The 14,274-nt window shown below is 62.8% G+C and overlaps 1 protein-coding gene across 1 annotated transcript in view; it reads right to left on the bottom strand.

Annotated features, from left to right (window-relative positions):
• LOC148100082 (uncharacterized) overlaps positions 1-8,727 on the bottom strand; it is a gene marked incomplete at its 5' end in the record, with an annotated part of 131,426 nt that extends 122,699 nt beyond the window's left edge. The window contains 2 exons of the mRNA XM_087849795.1: positions 170-413; positions 8,274-8,727. Coding sequence (XP_087705921.1) covers positions 170-413; positions 8,274-8,727 — 698 coding nt within the window. The remainder of the gene's footprint in view (positions 1-169; positions 414-8,273) is intronic.
• Positions 8,728-14,274: the final 5,547 nt, after the last annotated feature.

The raw sequence follows: 14,274 nt of genomic DNA, 5'->3' as shown, positions 1-14,274 counted from the left end.
GCGTGTAAAAGAAAGAAGAAAAAACCCGGACCGGGCTGCCTGGCCACCCTTTGTGCGGGTGTCCGCTCCCCAGGCTCCGAAAGCCTTGCCAGCCCTTGTGATCGGGTTGCACCGCCCACCAGGCGTGTGAAAGGAAGAAGAAAAGAAGAAAATACCCGGTCCTTGCCGCCTGGCCACCCTTTGTGCGGGTGTCCGCTCCCCAGGCTCCGAAAGCCTTGCAAGCCCTTGTGATCGGGTGGCACCGCCCACCAGGCGTGTGAAAGAAAGCGGAAAAAACCCGGACCGGGCCGCATGGCCACCCTTTGTGCGGGTGTCCGCTCCCCAGGCTCCGAAAGCCTTGCCAGCCCTTGTGATCGGGTGGCACCGCCCACCAGGCGTGTGAAAGAAAGAAGAAAAAACCCGGACCGGGCCGCCTGGACACCCTTTGTGCAGGTGTCCGCTCCCCAGGCTCCGAAAGCCTTGCCAGCCCTTGTGATCGGGTGGCACCGCCCACCAGGCTTTTGGAAGAAGGAAGAAAGCACCCGGACCGGGCCGCCTGGCCACCCTTTGTGCGGGTGTCCGCTCCCCAGGCTCCGAAAGCCTTGCCAGCCCTTGTGATCGGGTGGCACCGCCCACCAGGCGTGTGAAAGAAAGGAGAAAAGAAGGAAAAACCCGGACCGGGCCGCCTGGCCACCCTTTGTGCGGGTGTCTGCTCCCCAGGCTCCGAAAGCCTTGTCAGCCCTTATTATCGGGTGGCAAAGCCCACCAGGCGTGTCAAAGAAAGAAGAAAAAACCCGGACCGGGACGCCTGGCCACCCTTTGTGCGGGTGTCCACTCCCCTGGCTCCGAAAGCCTTGCCAGCCCTTGTGATCGGGTGGCACCGCCCACCAGGTGTTTGAAACAAAGAACAAAAAACCCGGACCGGGCCGCCAGGCCACCCATTGTGCGGGTGTCCGCTCCCCAGGCTCCGAAAGCCTTGCCAGCCCTTGTGATCGGGTGGCACCGCCCACCAGGCGTTTGAAAGAAGGAAGAAAACACCCGGACCGGGCTGCCTGGCCACCCTTTGTGCGGGTGTCCGCTCCCCAGGCTCCGAAAGCCTTGCCAGCCCTTGTGATCGGGTTGCACCGCCCACCAGGCGTGTGAAAGGAAGAAGAAAAGAAGAAAATACCCGGTCCTTGCCGCCTGGCCACCCTTTGTGCGGGTGTCCGCTCCCCAGGCTCCGAAAGCCTTGCAAGCCCTTGTGATCGGGTGGCACCGCCCACCAGGCGTGTGAAAGAAAGCGGAAAAAACCCGGACCGGGCCGCATGGCCACCCTTTGTGCGGGTGTCCGCTCCCCAGGCTCCGAAAGCCTTGCCAGCCCTTGTGATCGGGTGGCACCGCCCACCAGGCGTGTGAAAGAAAGAAGAAAAAACCCGGACCGGGACGCCTGGACACCCTTTGTGCAGGTGTCCGCTCCCCAGGCTCCGAAAGCCTTGCCAGCCCTTGTGATCGGGTGGCACCGCCCACCAGGCTTTTGGAAGAAGGAAGAAAACACCCGGACCGGGCCGCCTGGCCACCCTTTGTGCGGGTGTCCGCTCCCCAGGCTCCGAAAGCCTTGCCAGCCCTTGTGATCGGGTGGCACCGCCCACCAGGCGTGTGAAAGAAAGGAGAAAAGAAGGAAAAACCCGGACCGGGCCGCCTGGCCACCCTTTGTGCGGGTGTCTGCTCCCCAGGCTCCGAAAGCCTTGTCAGCCCTTATTATCGGGTGGCAAAGCCCACCAGGCGTGTCAAAGAAAGAAGAAAAAACCCGGACCGGGACGCCTGGCCACCCTTTGTGCGGGTGTCCACTCCCCTGGCTCCGAAAGCCTTGCCAGCCCTTGTGATCGGGTGGCACCGCCCACCAGGTGTTTGAAACAAAGAACAAAAAACCCGGACCGGGCCGCCAGGCCACCCATTGTGCGGGTGTCCGCTCCCCAGGCTCCGAAAGCCTTGCCAGCCCTTGTGATCGGGTGGCACCGCCCACCAGGCGTTTGAAAGAAGGAAGAAAACACCCGGACCGGGCCGCCTGGCCACCCTTTGTGCGGGTATCCGCTCCCCAGGCTCCGAAAGCCTTGCCAGCCCTTGTGATCGGGTGGCACCGCCCACCAGTCGTGTGAAAGAAAAAAGAAAAGAAGAAAAAATGCGAACCGGGCGACCTGGCCACCCTTTGTGCGGGTGTCCGCTCCCCAGGCTCCGAAAGCCTTGCCAGCCCTTGTAATCGGGTGGCACCGCCCACCAGGCGTTTCACAGAAGCAAAAAAAAACCCGGACCGGGCCACCTGGCCACCCTTTGTGCGGGTGTCCGCTCCCCAGGCTCCGAAAGCCTTGCCAGCCCTTGTGATCGGGTGGCACCGCCCACCAGGCTTTTGAAAGAAGGAAGAAAACACCCGGACCGGGCCGCCTGGCCACCCTTTGTGCAGGTGTCCGCTCCCCAGGCTCCGAAAGCCTTGCCAGCCCTTGTGATCGGGTGGCACCGCCCACCAGGCTTTTGAAAGAAGGAAGAAAACACCCGGACCGGGCCGCCTGGCCACCCTTTGTGCGGGTGTCCGCTCCCCAGGCTCCGAAAGCCTTGCCAGCCCTTGTGATCGGGTGGCACCGCCCACCAGGCGTGTGAAAGAAAGGAGAAAAGAAGGAAAAACCCGGACCGGGCCGCCTGGCCACCCTTTGTGCGGGTGTCTGCTCCCCAGGCTCCGAAAGCCTTGTCAGCCCTTATTATCGGGTGGCAAAGCCCACCAGGCGTGTCAAAGAAAGAAGAAAAAACCCGGACCGGGACGCCTGGCACCGCCCACCAGGCGTTTGAAAGAAGGAAGAAAACACCCGGACCGGGCCGCCTGGCCACCCTTTGTGCGGGTGTCCGCTCCCCAGGCTCCGAAAGCCTTGCCAGCCCTTGTGATCGGGTGGCACCGCCCACCAGTCGTGTGAAAGAAAGAAGAAAAGACGAAAAAACGCGGACCGGGCGACCTGGCCACCCTTTGTGCGGGTGTCCGCTCCCCAGGCTCCGAAAGCCTTGCCAGCCCTTGTGATCGGGTGGCACCGCCCACCAGGCGTTTGAAAGAAGGAAGAAAACACCCGGACCGGGCCGCCTGGCCACCCTTTGTGCGGGTGTCCGCTCCCCAGGCTCCGAAAGCCTTTCCAACCCTTGTGATCGGGTGGCACCGCGCACCAGGCGTTTGAAAGAAGGAAGAAAACACCCGGACCGGGCCACCTGACCACCCTTTGTGCGGGTGTCCGCTCCCCAGGCTGCGAAAGCCTTTCCAACCCTTGTGATCGGGTGGCACCGCGCACCAGGCGTTTGAAAGAAGGAAGAAAACACCCGGACCGGGCCACCTGACCACCCTTTTTGCGGGTGTCCGCTCCCCAGGCTCCGAAAGCCTTGCCAGCCCTTGTGATCGGGTGGCACCGCCCACCAGGCGTTTGAAAGAAGGAAGAAAACACCCGGACCGGGCCGCCTGGCCACCCTTTGTGCGGGTGTCCGCTCCCCAGACTCCGAAAGCCTTGCCAGCCCTTGTGATCGGGTGGCACCGCCCACCAGTCGTGTGAAAGAAAGAAGAAAAGAAGAAAACACCCGGAGCGGGCCGCCTGGCCACCCTTTGTGCGGGTGTCCGCTCCCCAGGCGCCGAAAGCCTTGCCAGCCCTTGTGATCGGGTGGCACCGCCCACCAGGCGTTTGAAAGAAGGAAGAAAACACCCGGACCGGGCCGCCTGGCCACCCTTTGTGCGGGTGTCCACTCCCCAGGCTCCGAAAGACTTGCCAGCCCTTGTGATCGGGTGGCACCGCCCACCAGGCGTGTGAAAGAAAGAAGAAAAAACGCGGACCGGGCCGCCTGGCCACCCTTTGTGCGGGTGTCCGCTCCCCAGGCTCCGAAAGCCTTGCCAGCCCTTGTGATCGGGTGGCACCGCCCACCAGTCGTGTGAAAGAAAGAAGAAAAGAAGAAAAAACGCGGACCGGGCCGCCTGGCCACCCTTTGTTCGGGTGTCCGCTTCCCAGGCTCCGAAAGCCTTGCCAGCCCTTGTGATCGGGTGGCACCGCCCACCAGGCGTGTGAAAGAAAGAAGAAAAAACCCGGACCGGGCCGCCTGGCCACCCTTTGTGTGGGTGTCCGCTCCCCAGACTCCGAAAGCCTTGCCAGCCCTTGTGATCGGGTTGCACCGCCCACGAGGCCTGTGAAAGAAGGAAGAAAAAACCCGGACCGGGCCGCCTGACCACGCTTTGTGCGGGTGTCCGCTCCCCAGGCTCCAAAAGCCTTGCCAGCCCTTGTGATCGGGTGGCACCGCCCACCAGGCGTGTGAAAGGAAGAAGAAAAGAAGAAAATACCCGGACCTTGCCGCCTGGCCACCCTTTGTGCGGGTGTCCGCTCCCCAGGCTCCGAAAGCCTTGCAAGCCCTTGTGATCGGGTGGCACCGCCCACCAGGCGTGTGAAAGAAAGCGGAAAAAACCCGGACCGGGCCGCATGGCCACCCTTTGTGCGGGTGTCCGCTCCCCAGGCTCCGAAAGCCTTGCCAGCCCTTATTATCGGGTGGCAAAGCCCACCAGGCGTGTCAAAGAAAGAAGAAAAAACCCGGACCGGGACGCCTGGCCACCCTTTGTGCGGGTGTCCACTCCCCTGGCTCCGAAAGCCTTGCCAGCCCTTGTGATCGGGTGGCACCGCCCACCAGGCGTGTCAAAGAAGGAAAGAAAACCCGGACCGGGCCGCCTGGCCACCCTTTGTGCGGGTGTCCGCTCCCCAGGCTCCGAAAGCCTTGCGAGCCCTTGTGATCAGGTGGCACCGCCCACCAGGCGTGTAAAAGAAAGAAGAAAAAACCCGGACCGGGCTGCCTGGCCACCCTTTGTGCGGGTGTCCGCTCCCCAGGCTCCGAAAGCCTTGCCAGCCCTTGTGATCGGGTTGCACCGCCCACGAGGCCTGTGAAAGAAGGAAGAAAAAACCCGGACCGGGCCGCCTGACCACGCTTTGTGCGGGTGTCCGCTCCCCAGGCTCCAAAAGCCTTGCCAGCCCTTGTGATCGGGTGGCACCGCCCACCAGGCGTGTGAAAGGAAGAAGAAAAGAAGAAAATACCCGGACCTTGCCGCCTGGCCACCCTTTGTGCGGGTGTCCGCTCCCCAGGCTCCGAACGCCTTGCAAGCCCTTGTGATCGGGTGGCACCGCCCACCAGGCGTGTGAAAGAAAGCGGAAAAAACCCGGACCGGGCCGCATGGCCACCCTTTGTGCGGGTGTCCACTCCCCAGGCTCCGAAAGCCTTGCCAGCCCTTGTGATCGGGTGGCACCGCCCACCAGGCGTGTGAAAGAAAGAAGAAAAAACCTGGACCGGGCCGCCTGGACACCCTTTGTGCGGGTGTCCGCTCCCCAGGCTCCGAAAGCCTTGCCAGCCCTTGTGATCGGGTGGCACCGCCCACCAGGCTTTTGAAAGAAGGAAGAAAACACCCGGACCGGGCCGCCTGGCCACCCTTTGTGCAGGTGTCCGCTCCCCAGGCTCCGAAAGCCTTGCCAGCCCTTGTGATCGGGTGGCACCGCCCACCAGGCTTTTGAAAGACGGAAGAAAACACCCGGACCGGGCCGCCTGGCCACCCTTTGTGCGGGTGTCCGCTCCCCAGGCTCCGAAAGCCTTGCCAGCCCTTGTGATCAGGTGGCACCGCCCACCAGGCGTGTGAAAGAAAGGAGAAAAGAAGGAAAAACCCGGACCGGGCCGCCTGGCCACCCTTTGTGCGGGTGTCTGCTCCCCAGGCTCCGAAAGCCTTGTCAGCCCTTATTATCGGGTGGCAAAGCCCACCAGGCGTGTCAAAGAAAGAAGAAAAAACCCGGACCGGGACGCCTGGCCACCCTTTGTGCGGGTGTCCACTCCCCTGGCTCCGAAAGCCTTGCCAGCCCTTGTGATCAGGTGGCACCGCCCACCAGGCGTTTGAAACAAAGAAGAAAAAACCCGGACCGGGCCGCCTGGCCACCCTTTGTGCGGGTGTCCGCTCCCCAGGCTCCGAAAGCCTTGCCAGCCCTTGTGATCGGGTGGCACCGCCCACCAGGCGTTTGAAAGAAGGAAGAAAACACCCGGACCGGGCCGCCTGGCCACCCTTTGTGCGGGTGTCCGCTCCCCAGGCTCCGAAAGCCTTACCAGCCCTTGTGATCGGGTGGCACCGCCCACCAGTCGTGTGAAAGAAAGAACAAAAGTAGAAAAAACCCGGCCCTGGCCACCCTTTGTGCGGGTGTCCGCTCCCCAGGCTCCGAAAGCCTTGCCAGCCCTTGTGATCGGGTGGCACCGCCCACCAGGCGTGTGAAAGAAAGAAGAAAAAACCCGGACCGGGCCGCCTGGCCACCTTTTGTGCGGGTGTCCGCTCCCCAGGCTGCGAAAGCCTTTCCAACCCTTGTGATCGGGTGGCACCGCGCACCAGGGGTGTGAAAGAAAGAAGAAAAAACGCGGACCGGGCCGCCTGGCCACCCTTTGTGCGGGTGTCCGCTCCCCAGGCTCCGAAAGCCTTGCCAGCCCTTGTCATCAGGTGGCACCGCCCACCAGGCGTTTGAAAGAAGGAAGAAAACACCCGGACCGGGCCGCCTGGCCACCCTTTGTGCGGGTGTCCGCTCCCCAAGCTCCGAAAGCCTTGCCAGCCCTTGTGATCGGGTGGCACCGCCCACCAGTCGTGTGAAAGAAAGAACAAAAGTAGAAAAAACCCGGACCGGGCCGCCTGGCCACCCTTTGTGCAGGTGTCCGCTCCCCAGGCTCCGAAAGCCTTGCCAGCCCTTGTGATCGGGTGGCACCGCCCACCAGGCGTGTGAAAGAAAGAAGGAAAAACGCGGACCGGGCGACCTGGCCACCCTTTGTTCGGGTGTCCGCTCCCCAGGCTCCGAAAGCCTATCCAGCCCTTGTGATCGGGTGGCACCGCCCACCAGGCGTTTGAAAGAAGGAAGAAAACACCCGGACCGGGCCGCCTGGCCACCCTTTGTGCGGGTGTCCGCTCCCCAGGCTCCGAAAGCCTTGCCAGCCCATGTGATCGGGTGGCACCGCCCACCAGGCTTTTGAAAGAAGGAAGAAAACACCCGGACCGGGCCGCCTGGCCACCCTTTGTGCAGGTGTCCGCTCCCCAGGCTCCGAAAGCCTTGCCAGCCCTTGTGATCGGGTGGCAACGCCCACCAGGCTTTTGAAAGAAGGAAGAAAACACCCGGACCGGGCCGCCTGGCCACCCTTTGTGCGGGTGTCCGCTCCCCAGGCTCCGAAAGCCTTGCCAGCCCTTGTGATTGGGTGGCACCGCCCACCAGGCGTGTGAAAGAAAGGAGAAAAGAAGGAAAAACCCGGACCGGGCCGCCTGGCCACCCTTTGTGCGGGTGTCTGCTCCCCAGGCTCCGAAAGCCTTGTCAGCCCTTATTATCGGGTGGCAAAGCCCACCAGGCGTGTCAAAGAAAGAAGAAAAAACCCGGACCGGGACGCCTGGCCACCCTTTGTGCGGGTGTCCACTCCCCTGGCTCCGAAAGCCTTGCCAGCCCTTGTGATCGGGTGGCACCGCCCACCAGGTGTTTGAAACAAAGAACAAAAAACCCGGACCGGGCCGCCAGGCCACCTTTTGTGCGGGTGTCCGCTCCCCAGGCTCCGAAAGCCTTGCCAGCCCTTGTGATCGGGTGGCACCGCCCACCAGGTGTTTGAAAGAAGGAAGAAAACACCCGGACCGGGCCGCCTGGCCACCCTTTGTGCGGGTATCCGCTCCCCAGGCTCCGAAAGCCTTGCCAGCCCTTGTGATCGGGTGGCACCGCCCACCAGTCGTGTGAAAGAAAGAAGAAAAGAAGAAAAAACGCGAACCGGGCGACCTGCCACCCTTTGTGCGGGTTTCCGCTCCCCAGGCTCCGAAAGCCTTGCCAGCCCTTGTAATCGGGTGGCACCGCCCACCAGGCGTTTCAAAGAAGCAAAAAAAAACCCGGACCGGGCCACCTGGCCACCCTTTGTGCGGGTGTCCGCTCCCCAGGCTCCGAAAGCCTTGCCAGCCCTTGTGATCGGGTGGCACCACCCACCAGGCATTTGAAAGAAGGAAGAAAACACCCGGACCGGGCCGCCTGGCCACCCTTTGTGCGGGTGTCCGCTCCCCTGGCTCCGAAAGCCTTGCCAGCCCTTGTGATCGGGTGGCACCGCCCACCAGGCGTTTGAAAGAAGGAAGAAAACACCCGGACCGGGCCGCCTGGCCACCCTTTGTGCGGGTGTCCGCTCCCCAGGCTCCGAAAGCCTTGCCAGCCCTTGTGATCGGGTGGCACCGCCCACCAGTCGTGTGAAAGAAAGAAGAAAAGAAGAAAAAACGCGGACCGGGCGACCTGGCCACCCTTTGTGCGGGTGTCCGCTCCCCAGGCTCCGAAAGCCTTGCCAGCCCTTGTGATCGGGTGGCACCGCCCACCAGGCGTGTGAAAGAAAGAAGAAAAAACCCGGACCGGGCCGCTTGGCCACCTTTTGTGCGGGTGTCCGCTCCCCAGGCTGCGAAAGCCTTTCCAACCCTTGTGATCGGGTGGCACCGCGCACCAGGGGTGTGAAAGAAAGAAGAAAAAACGCGGACCGGGCCGCCTGGCCACCCTTTGTGCGGGTGTCCGCTCCCCAAGCTCCGAAAGCCTTGCCAGCCCTTGTCATCAGGTGGCACCGCCCACCAGGCGTTTGAAAGAAGGAAGAAAACACCCGGACCGGGCCGCCTGGCCACCCTTTGTGCGGGTGTCCGCTCCCCAGGCTCCGAAAGCCTTGCCAGCCCTTGTGATCGGGTGGCACCGCCCACCAGTCGTGTGAAAGAAAGAACAAAAGTAGAAAAAACCCGGACCGGGCCGCCTGGCCACCCTTTGTGCAGGTGTCCGCTCCCCAGGCTCCGAAAGCCTTGCCAGCCCTTGTGATCGGGTGGCACCGCCCACCAGGCGTGTGAAAGAAAGAAGGAAAAACGCGGACCGGGCGACCTGGCCACCCTTTGTGCGGGTGTCCGCTCCCCAGGCTCCGAAAGCCTTGCCAGCCCTTTTGATCGGGTGGCACCGCCCACCAGGCGTGTGAAAGAAAGAAGAAAAAACCCGGACCGGGCCGCCTGGCCACCCTTTGTGCGGGTGTCCGCTCCCCAGGCTGCGAAAGCCATTCCAACCCTTGTGATCGGGTGGCACCGCGCACCAGGCGTTTGAAAGAAGGAAGAAAACACACGGACCGGGCCACCTGACCACCCTTTGTGCGGGTGTCCGCTCCCCAGGCTCCGAAAGCCTTGCCAGCCCTTGTGATCGGGTGGCACCACCCACCAGGCGTGTGAAAGAAAGAAGAAAAAACCCGGACCGGGCCGCCTGGCCACCCTTTGTGCGGGTGTCTGCTCCCCAGGCTCCGAAAGCCTTGCCAGCCCTTGTGATCGGGTGGCACCGCCCACCAGTCGTGTGAAAGAAAGAAGAAAAGAAGAAAAAACCCGGACCGGGCCGCCTGGCCACCCTTTGTTCAGGTGTCCGCTCCCCAGTCTCCGAAAGCCTTGCCAGCCCTTGTGATCGGGTGGCACCGCCCACCAGGCGTGTGAAAGAAAGAAGAAAAAACGCGGACCGGGCCGCCTGACCACCCTTTGTGCGGGTGTCCGCTCCCCAGGCTCCGAAAGACTTGCCAGTCCTTGTGATCGGGTGGCCCCGCCCACCAGGCGTTTGAAAGAAGGAAGAAAACACACGGACCGGGCCACCTGACCACCCTTTGTGCGGGTGTCCGCTCCCCAGGCTCCGAAAGCCTTGCCAGCCCTTGTGATCGGGTGGCACCGCCCACCAGGCGTGTGAAAGAAAGAAGAAAAAACCCGGACCGGGCCGCCTGGCCACCCTTTGTGCGGGTGTCTGCTCCCCAGGCTCCGAAAGCCTTGCCAGCCCTTGTGATCGGGTGGCACCGCCCACCAGTCGTGTGAAAGAAAGAAGAAAAGAAGAAAAAACCCGGACCGGGCCGCCTGGCCACCCTTTGTTCAGGTGTCCGCTCCCCAGTCTCCGAAAGCCTTGCCAGCCCTTGTGATCGGGTGGCACCGCCCACCAGGCGTGTGAAAGAAAGAAGAAAAAACGCGGACCGGGCCGCCTGACCACCCTTTGTGCGGGTGTCCGCTCCCCAGGCTCCGAAAGACTTGCCAGTCCTTGTGATCGGGTGGCCCCGCCCACCAGGCTTTTCAAAGTAGGAAAAAAAACCCGGACCGGGCCGCCTGGCCACCCTTTGTGCGGGTGTCCGCTCCCCAGGCTCCGAAAGCCTTGCCAGCCCTTGTGATCGGGTGGCACCGCCCACCAGGCATTTGAAAGAAGGAAGAAAACAACCGGACCGGGCCGCCTGGCCACCCTTTGTGCGGGTGTCCGCTCCCCAGGCTCCGAAAGCCTTGCCAGCCCTTGTGATCGGGTGGCACCGCCCACCAGGCGTGTGAAAGAAAGAAGAAAAAACCCGGACCGGGCCGCCTGGCCACCCTTTGTGCAGGTGTCCGCTCCCCAGGCTGCGAAAGCCTTTCCAACCCTTGTGATCGGGTGGCACCGCGCACCAGGCATTTGAAAGAAGGAAGAAAACACCCGGACCGGGCCGCCTGGCAACCCTTTGTGCGGGTGTCCGCTCCCCAGGCTCCGAAAACCTTGCCAGCCCTTGTGATCGGGTGGCACCGCCCACCAGGCGTGTGAAAGAAAGGAGAAAAGATGGAAAAACCCGGACCGGGCCGCCTGGCCACCCTTTGTGCGGGTGTCTGCTCCCCAGGCTCCGAAAGCCTTGCCAGCCCTTGTGATCGGGTGGCAAAGCCCACCAGGCGTGTGAAAGAAAGAAGAAAAAACCCGGACCGGGCCGCCTGGCCACCCTTTGTGCGGGTGTCCGCTCCCCTGGCTCCGAAAGCCTTGCCAGCCCTTGTGATCGGGTGGCACCGCCCACCAGGCGTTTGAAACAAAGAAGAAAAAACCCTGACCGGGCCGCCTGGCCACCCTTTGTGCGGGTGTCCGCTCCCCAGGCTCCGAAAGCCTTGCCAGCCCTTGTGATCGGGTGGCACCGCCCACCAGGCGTGTGAAAGAAAGAAGAAAAAACCCGGACCGGGCCGCCTGGCCACCCTTTGTGCAGGTGTCCGCTCCCCAGGCTCCCAAAGCCTTGCCAGCCCTTGTGATCCGGTGGCACCGGCCAACAGGCATGTGAAAGAAAGAAGAAAAGAAGAAAGAAACACGGACCGGGCCGCCTAGCCACCCTTTGTGCGGGTGTCCGCTCCCCAGGCTCCGAAAGCCTTGCCAGCCCTTGTGATCGCGTGGCAAAGCCCACCAGGCGTGTGAAAGAAAGAAGAAAAAACCCGGACCGGGCCGCCTGGCCACCCTTTGTGCGGGTGTCCGCTCCCCAGGCTCCGAAAGCCTTGCCAGCCCTTGTGATCGGGTGGCACCGCCCACCAGTCGTGTGAAAGAAAGAAGAAAAGAAGAAAAAACGCGGACCGGGCGACCTGGCCACCCTTTGTGCGGGTGTCCGCTCCCCGGGCTCCGAAAGCCTTGCCAGCCCTTGTGATCGGGTGGCACCGCCCACCAGGCATGTGAAAGAAAGAAGAAAAAACCCGGACCGGGCCGCCTGGCCACCCTTTGTGCAGGTGTCCGCTCCCCAGGTTCCCAAAGCCTTGCCAGCCCTTGTGATCCGGTGGCACCGGCCACCAGGCATGTGAAAGAAAGAAGAAAAGAAGAAAAAAACCCGGACCGGGCCGCCTAGCCACCCTTTGTGCGGGTGTCCGCTCCCCAGGCTCCGAAAGCCTTGCCAGCCCTTGTGATAAGGTGGCACCGCCCACCAGGCGTTTGAAAGAAGGAAGAAAACACCCGGACCGGGCCGCCTGGCCACCCTTTGTGCGGGTGTCCGCTCCCCAGGCTCCGAAAGCCTCTCCAGCCCTTGTGATCGGGTGGCACCGCCCACCAGTCGTGTGAAAGAAAGAAGAAAAGAAGAAAAAACGCGGACCGGGCGACCTGGCCACCCTTTGTGCGGGTGTCCGCTCCCCAGGCTCCGAAAGCCTTGCCAGCCCTTTTGATCGGGTGGCACCGCCCACCAGGCGTGTGAAAGAAAGAAGAAAAAACCCGGACCGGGCCGCCTGGCCACCCTTTGTGCGGGTGTCCGCTCCCCAGGCTCCGAAAGCCTTGCCAGCCCTTGTGATCGGGTGGCACCGCCCACCAGGGGTGTGAAAGAAAGAAGAAAAAACCCGGACCGGGCCGCCTGGCCACCCTTTGTGCGGGTGTCCGCTCCCCAGCCTCCGAAAGCCTTGCCAGACCTTGTGATCGGGTGGCACCGCCCACCAGGCGTGTGAAAGAAAGAAGAAAAAACCCGGACCGGGCCACCTGGCCACCCTTTGTTCGGGTGTCCGCTCCGCAGGCTGCGAAAGCCTATCCAGCCCTTGTGATCGGGTGGCACCGCCCACCAGGCATTTGAAAGAAAGAAGAAAAGAAGAAAAAACGCGGACCGGGCCGCCTGGCCACCCTTTGTGCGGGTGTCCGCTCCCCAGGCTCCGAAAGCCTTGCATGCCCTTGTGATCGGGTGGCACCGCCCACCAGGCGTGTGAAAGAAAGCGGAAAAAACCCGGACCGGGCCGCCTGGCCACCCTTTGTGCGGGTGTCCGCTCCCCAGGCTCCGAAAGCCTTGCCAGCCCTTGTGATCGGGTGGCACCGCCCACCAGGCGTGTGAAAGAAAGAAGAAAAAAGCCGGACCGGGCCGCCTGGCCACCCTTTGTGCGGGTGTACGCTCCCCAGGCTCCGAAAGCCTTGCCAGCCCTTGTGATCGGGTGGCACCGCCCACCAGGCGTGTGAAAGAAAGAAGAAAAAACGCGGACCGGGCCGCCTGGCCACCCTTTGTGCGCGTGTCGGCTCCCCAGGCTCCAAAACCTTGCCAACCCTTGTGATCGGGTGGCACCGCCCACCAGGCGTGTCAAAGTAGGAAAAAAAACCCGGACCGGGCCGCCTGGCCACCCTTTGTGCGGGTGTCCGCTCCCCAGGCGCCGAAAGCCTTGCCAGCCCTTGTGATCGGGTGGCACCGCCCACCAGGCGTGTGAAAGAAAGAAGAAAAAACGCGGACCGGGCCGCCTTGCCACCCTTTGTGCGGGTGTCCGCTCCCCAGGCTCCGAAAGCCTTGCAAGCCCTTGTGATCGGGTTGCACCGCCCACCAGGGGTGTCAAAGAAGGAAAAAAAACCCGGACCGGGGCGCCTGGCCACCCTTTGTGCGGGTGTCGGCTCCCCAGGCTCCAAAAGCTTTGCCAGCCCTTGTGATCGGGTGGCACCGCCCACCAGGCGTTTCAAAGAAGGAAAAAAAACCCGGACTGGGCCACCTTGCCACCCTTTGTGCGGGTGTCCGCTCCCCAGGCTCCGAAAGCCTTGCCAGCCCTTGTGATCGGGTGGCACCGCCCACCAGGCATTTGAAAGAAGGAAGAAAACACCCGGACCGGGCCGCCTGGCCACCCTTTGTGCGGGTGTCTGCTCCCCAGGCTCCGAAAGCCTTGCCAGCCCTTGTGATCGGGTGGCACCGCCCACCAGGCGTTTGAAAGAAGGAAGAAAACACCCGGACCGGGCCGCCTGGCCACCCTTTGTGCGGGTGTCCGCTCCCCAGGCTCCGAAAGCCTTGCCAGCCCTTGTGATCGGGTGGCACCGCCCACCAGTCGTGTGAAAGAAAGAAGAAAAGAAGAAAAAACGCGGACCGGGCGACCTGACCACCCTTTGTGCGGTTGTCCGCTCCCCAGGCTCCGAAAGCCTTGCCAGCCCTTGTGATCGGGTGGCACCGCCCACCAGGCGTTTGAAAGAAGGAAGAAAACACCCGGACAGGGCCGCCTGGCCACCCTTTGTGCGGGTGTCTGCTCCCCAGGCTCCAAAAGCCTTGCCAGCCCTTGTGATCGGGTGGCACCGCCCACCAGTCGTGTGAAAGAAAGAAGAAAAGAAGAAAAAAGCCGGACCGGGCCGCCTGGCCACCCTTTGTGCAGGTGTCCGCTCCCCAGGCTCCGAAAGCCTTGCCAGCCCTTGTGATCGGGTGGCAGCGCCCACCAGGCGTGTGAAAGAAAGAAGAAAAAACGCGGACCGGGCCGCCTGGCCACCCTTTGTGCGGGTGTCCGCTCCCCAGGCTCCGAAAGCCTTGCCAGACCTTGTGATCGGGTGGCACCGCCCACCAGGCGTGTGAAAGAAAGAAGAAAAAACCCGGACCGGGCCACCTGGCCACCCTTTGTGCGTGTGTCCGCTCCCCAGGCTGCGAAAGCCTATCAAGCCCTTGTGATCGGGTGGCACCGCCCACCAGGCATGTGAAAGAAAGAAGAAAAGAAGAAAAAACGCGGACCGGGCCGCCTGGCCACCCTTTGTGCGGGTGTCCGCTCCCCAGGCTCCGAAAGCCTTGCCA

This window comes from Neolamprologus brichardi, chromosome 13 (assembly GCF_056152115.1).
Source record: "Neolamprologus brichardi isolate AB-2024 chromosome 13, ASM5615211v1, whole genome shotgun sequence".
In the NCBI taxonomy this organism is placed as follows: Eukaryota; Metazoa; Chordata; class Actinopteri; order Cichliformes; family Cichlidae; genus Neolamprologus; species Neolamprologus brichardi.
Note: the sequence above shows the minus strand (reverse complement) of the source record. Positions and strands in the feature narration are given on the sequence as shown.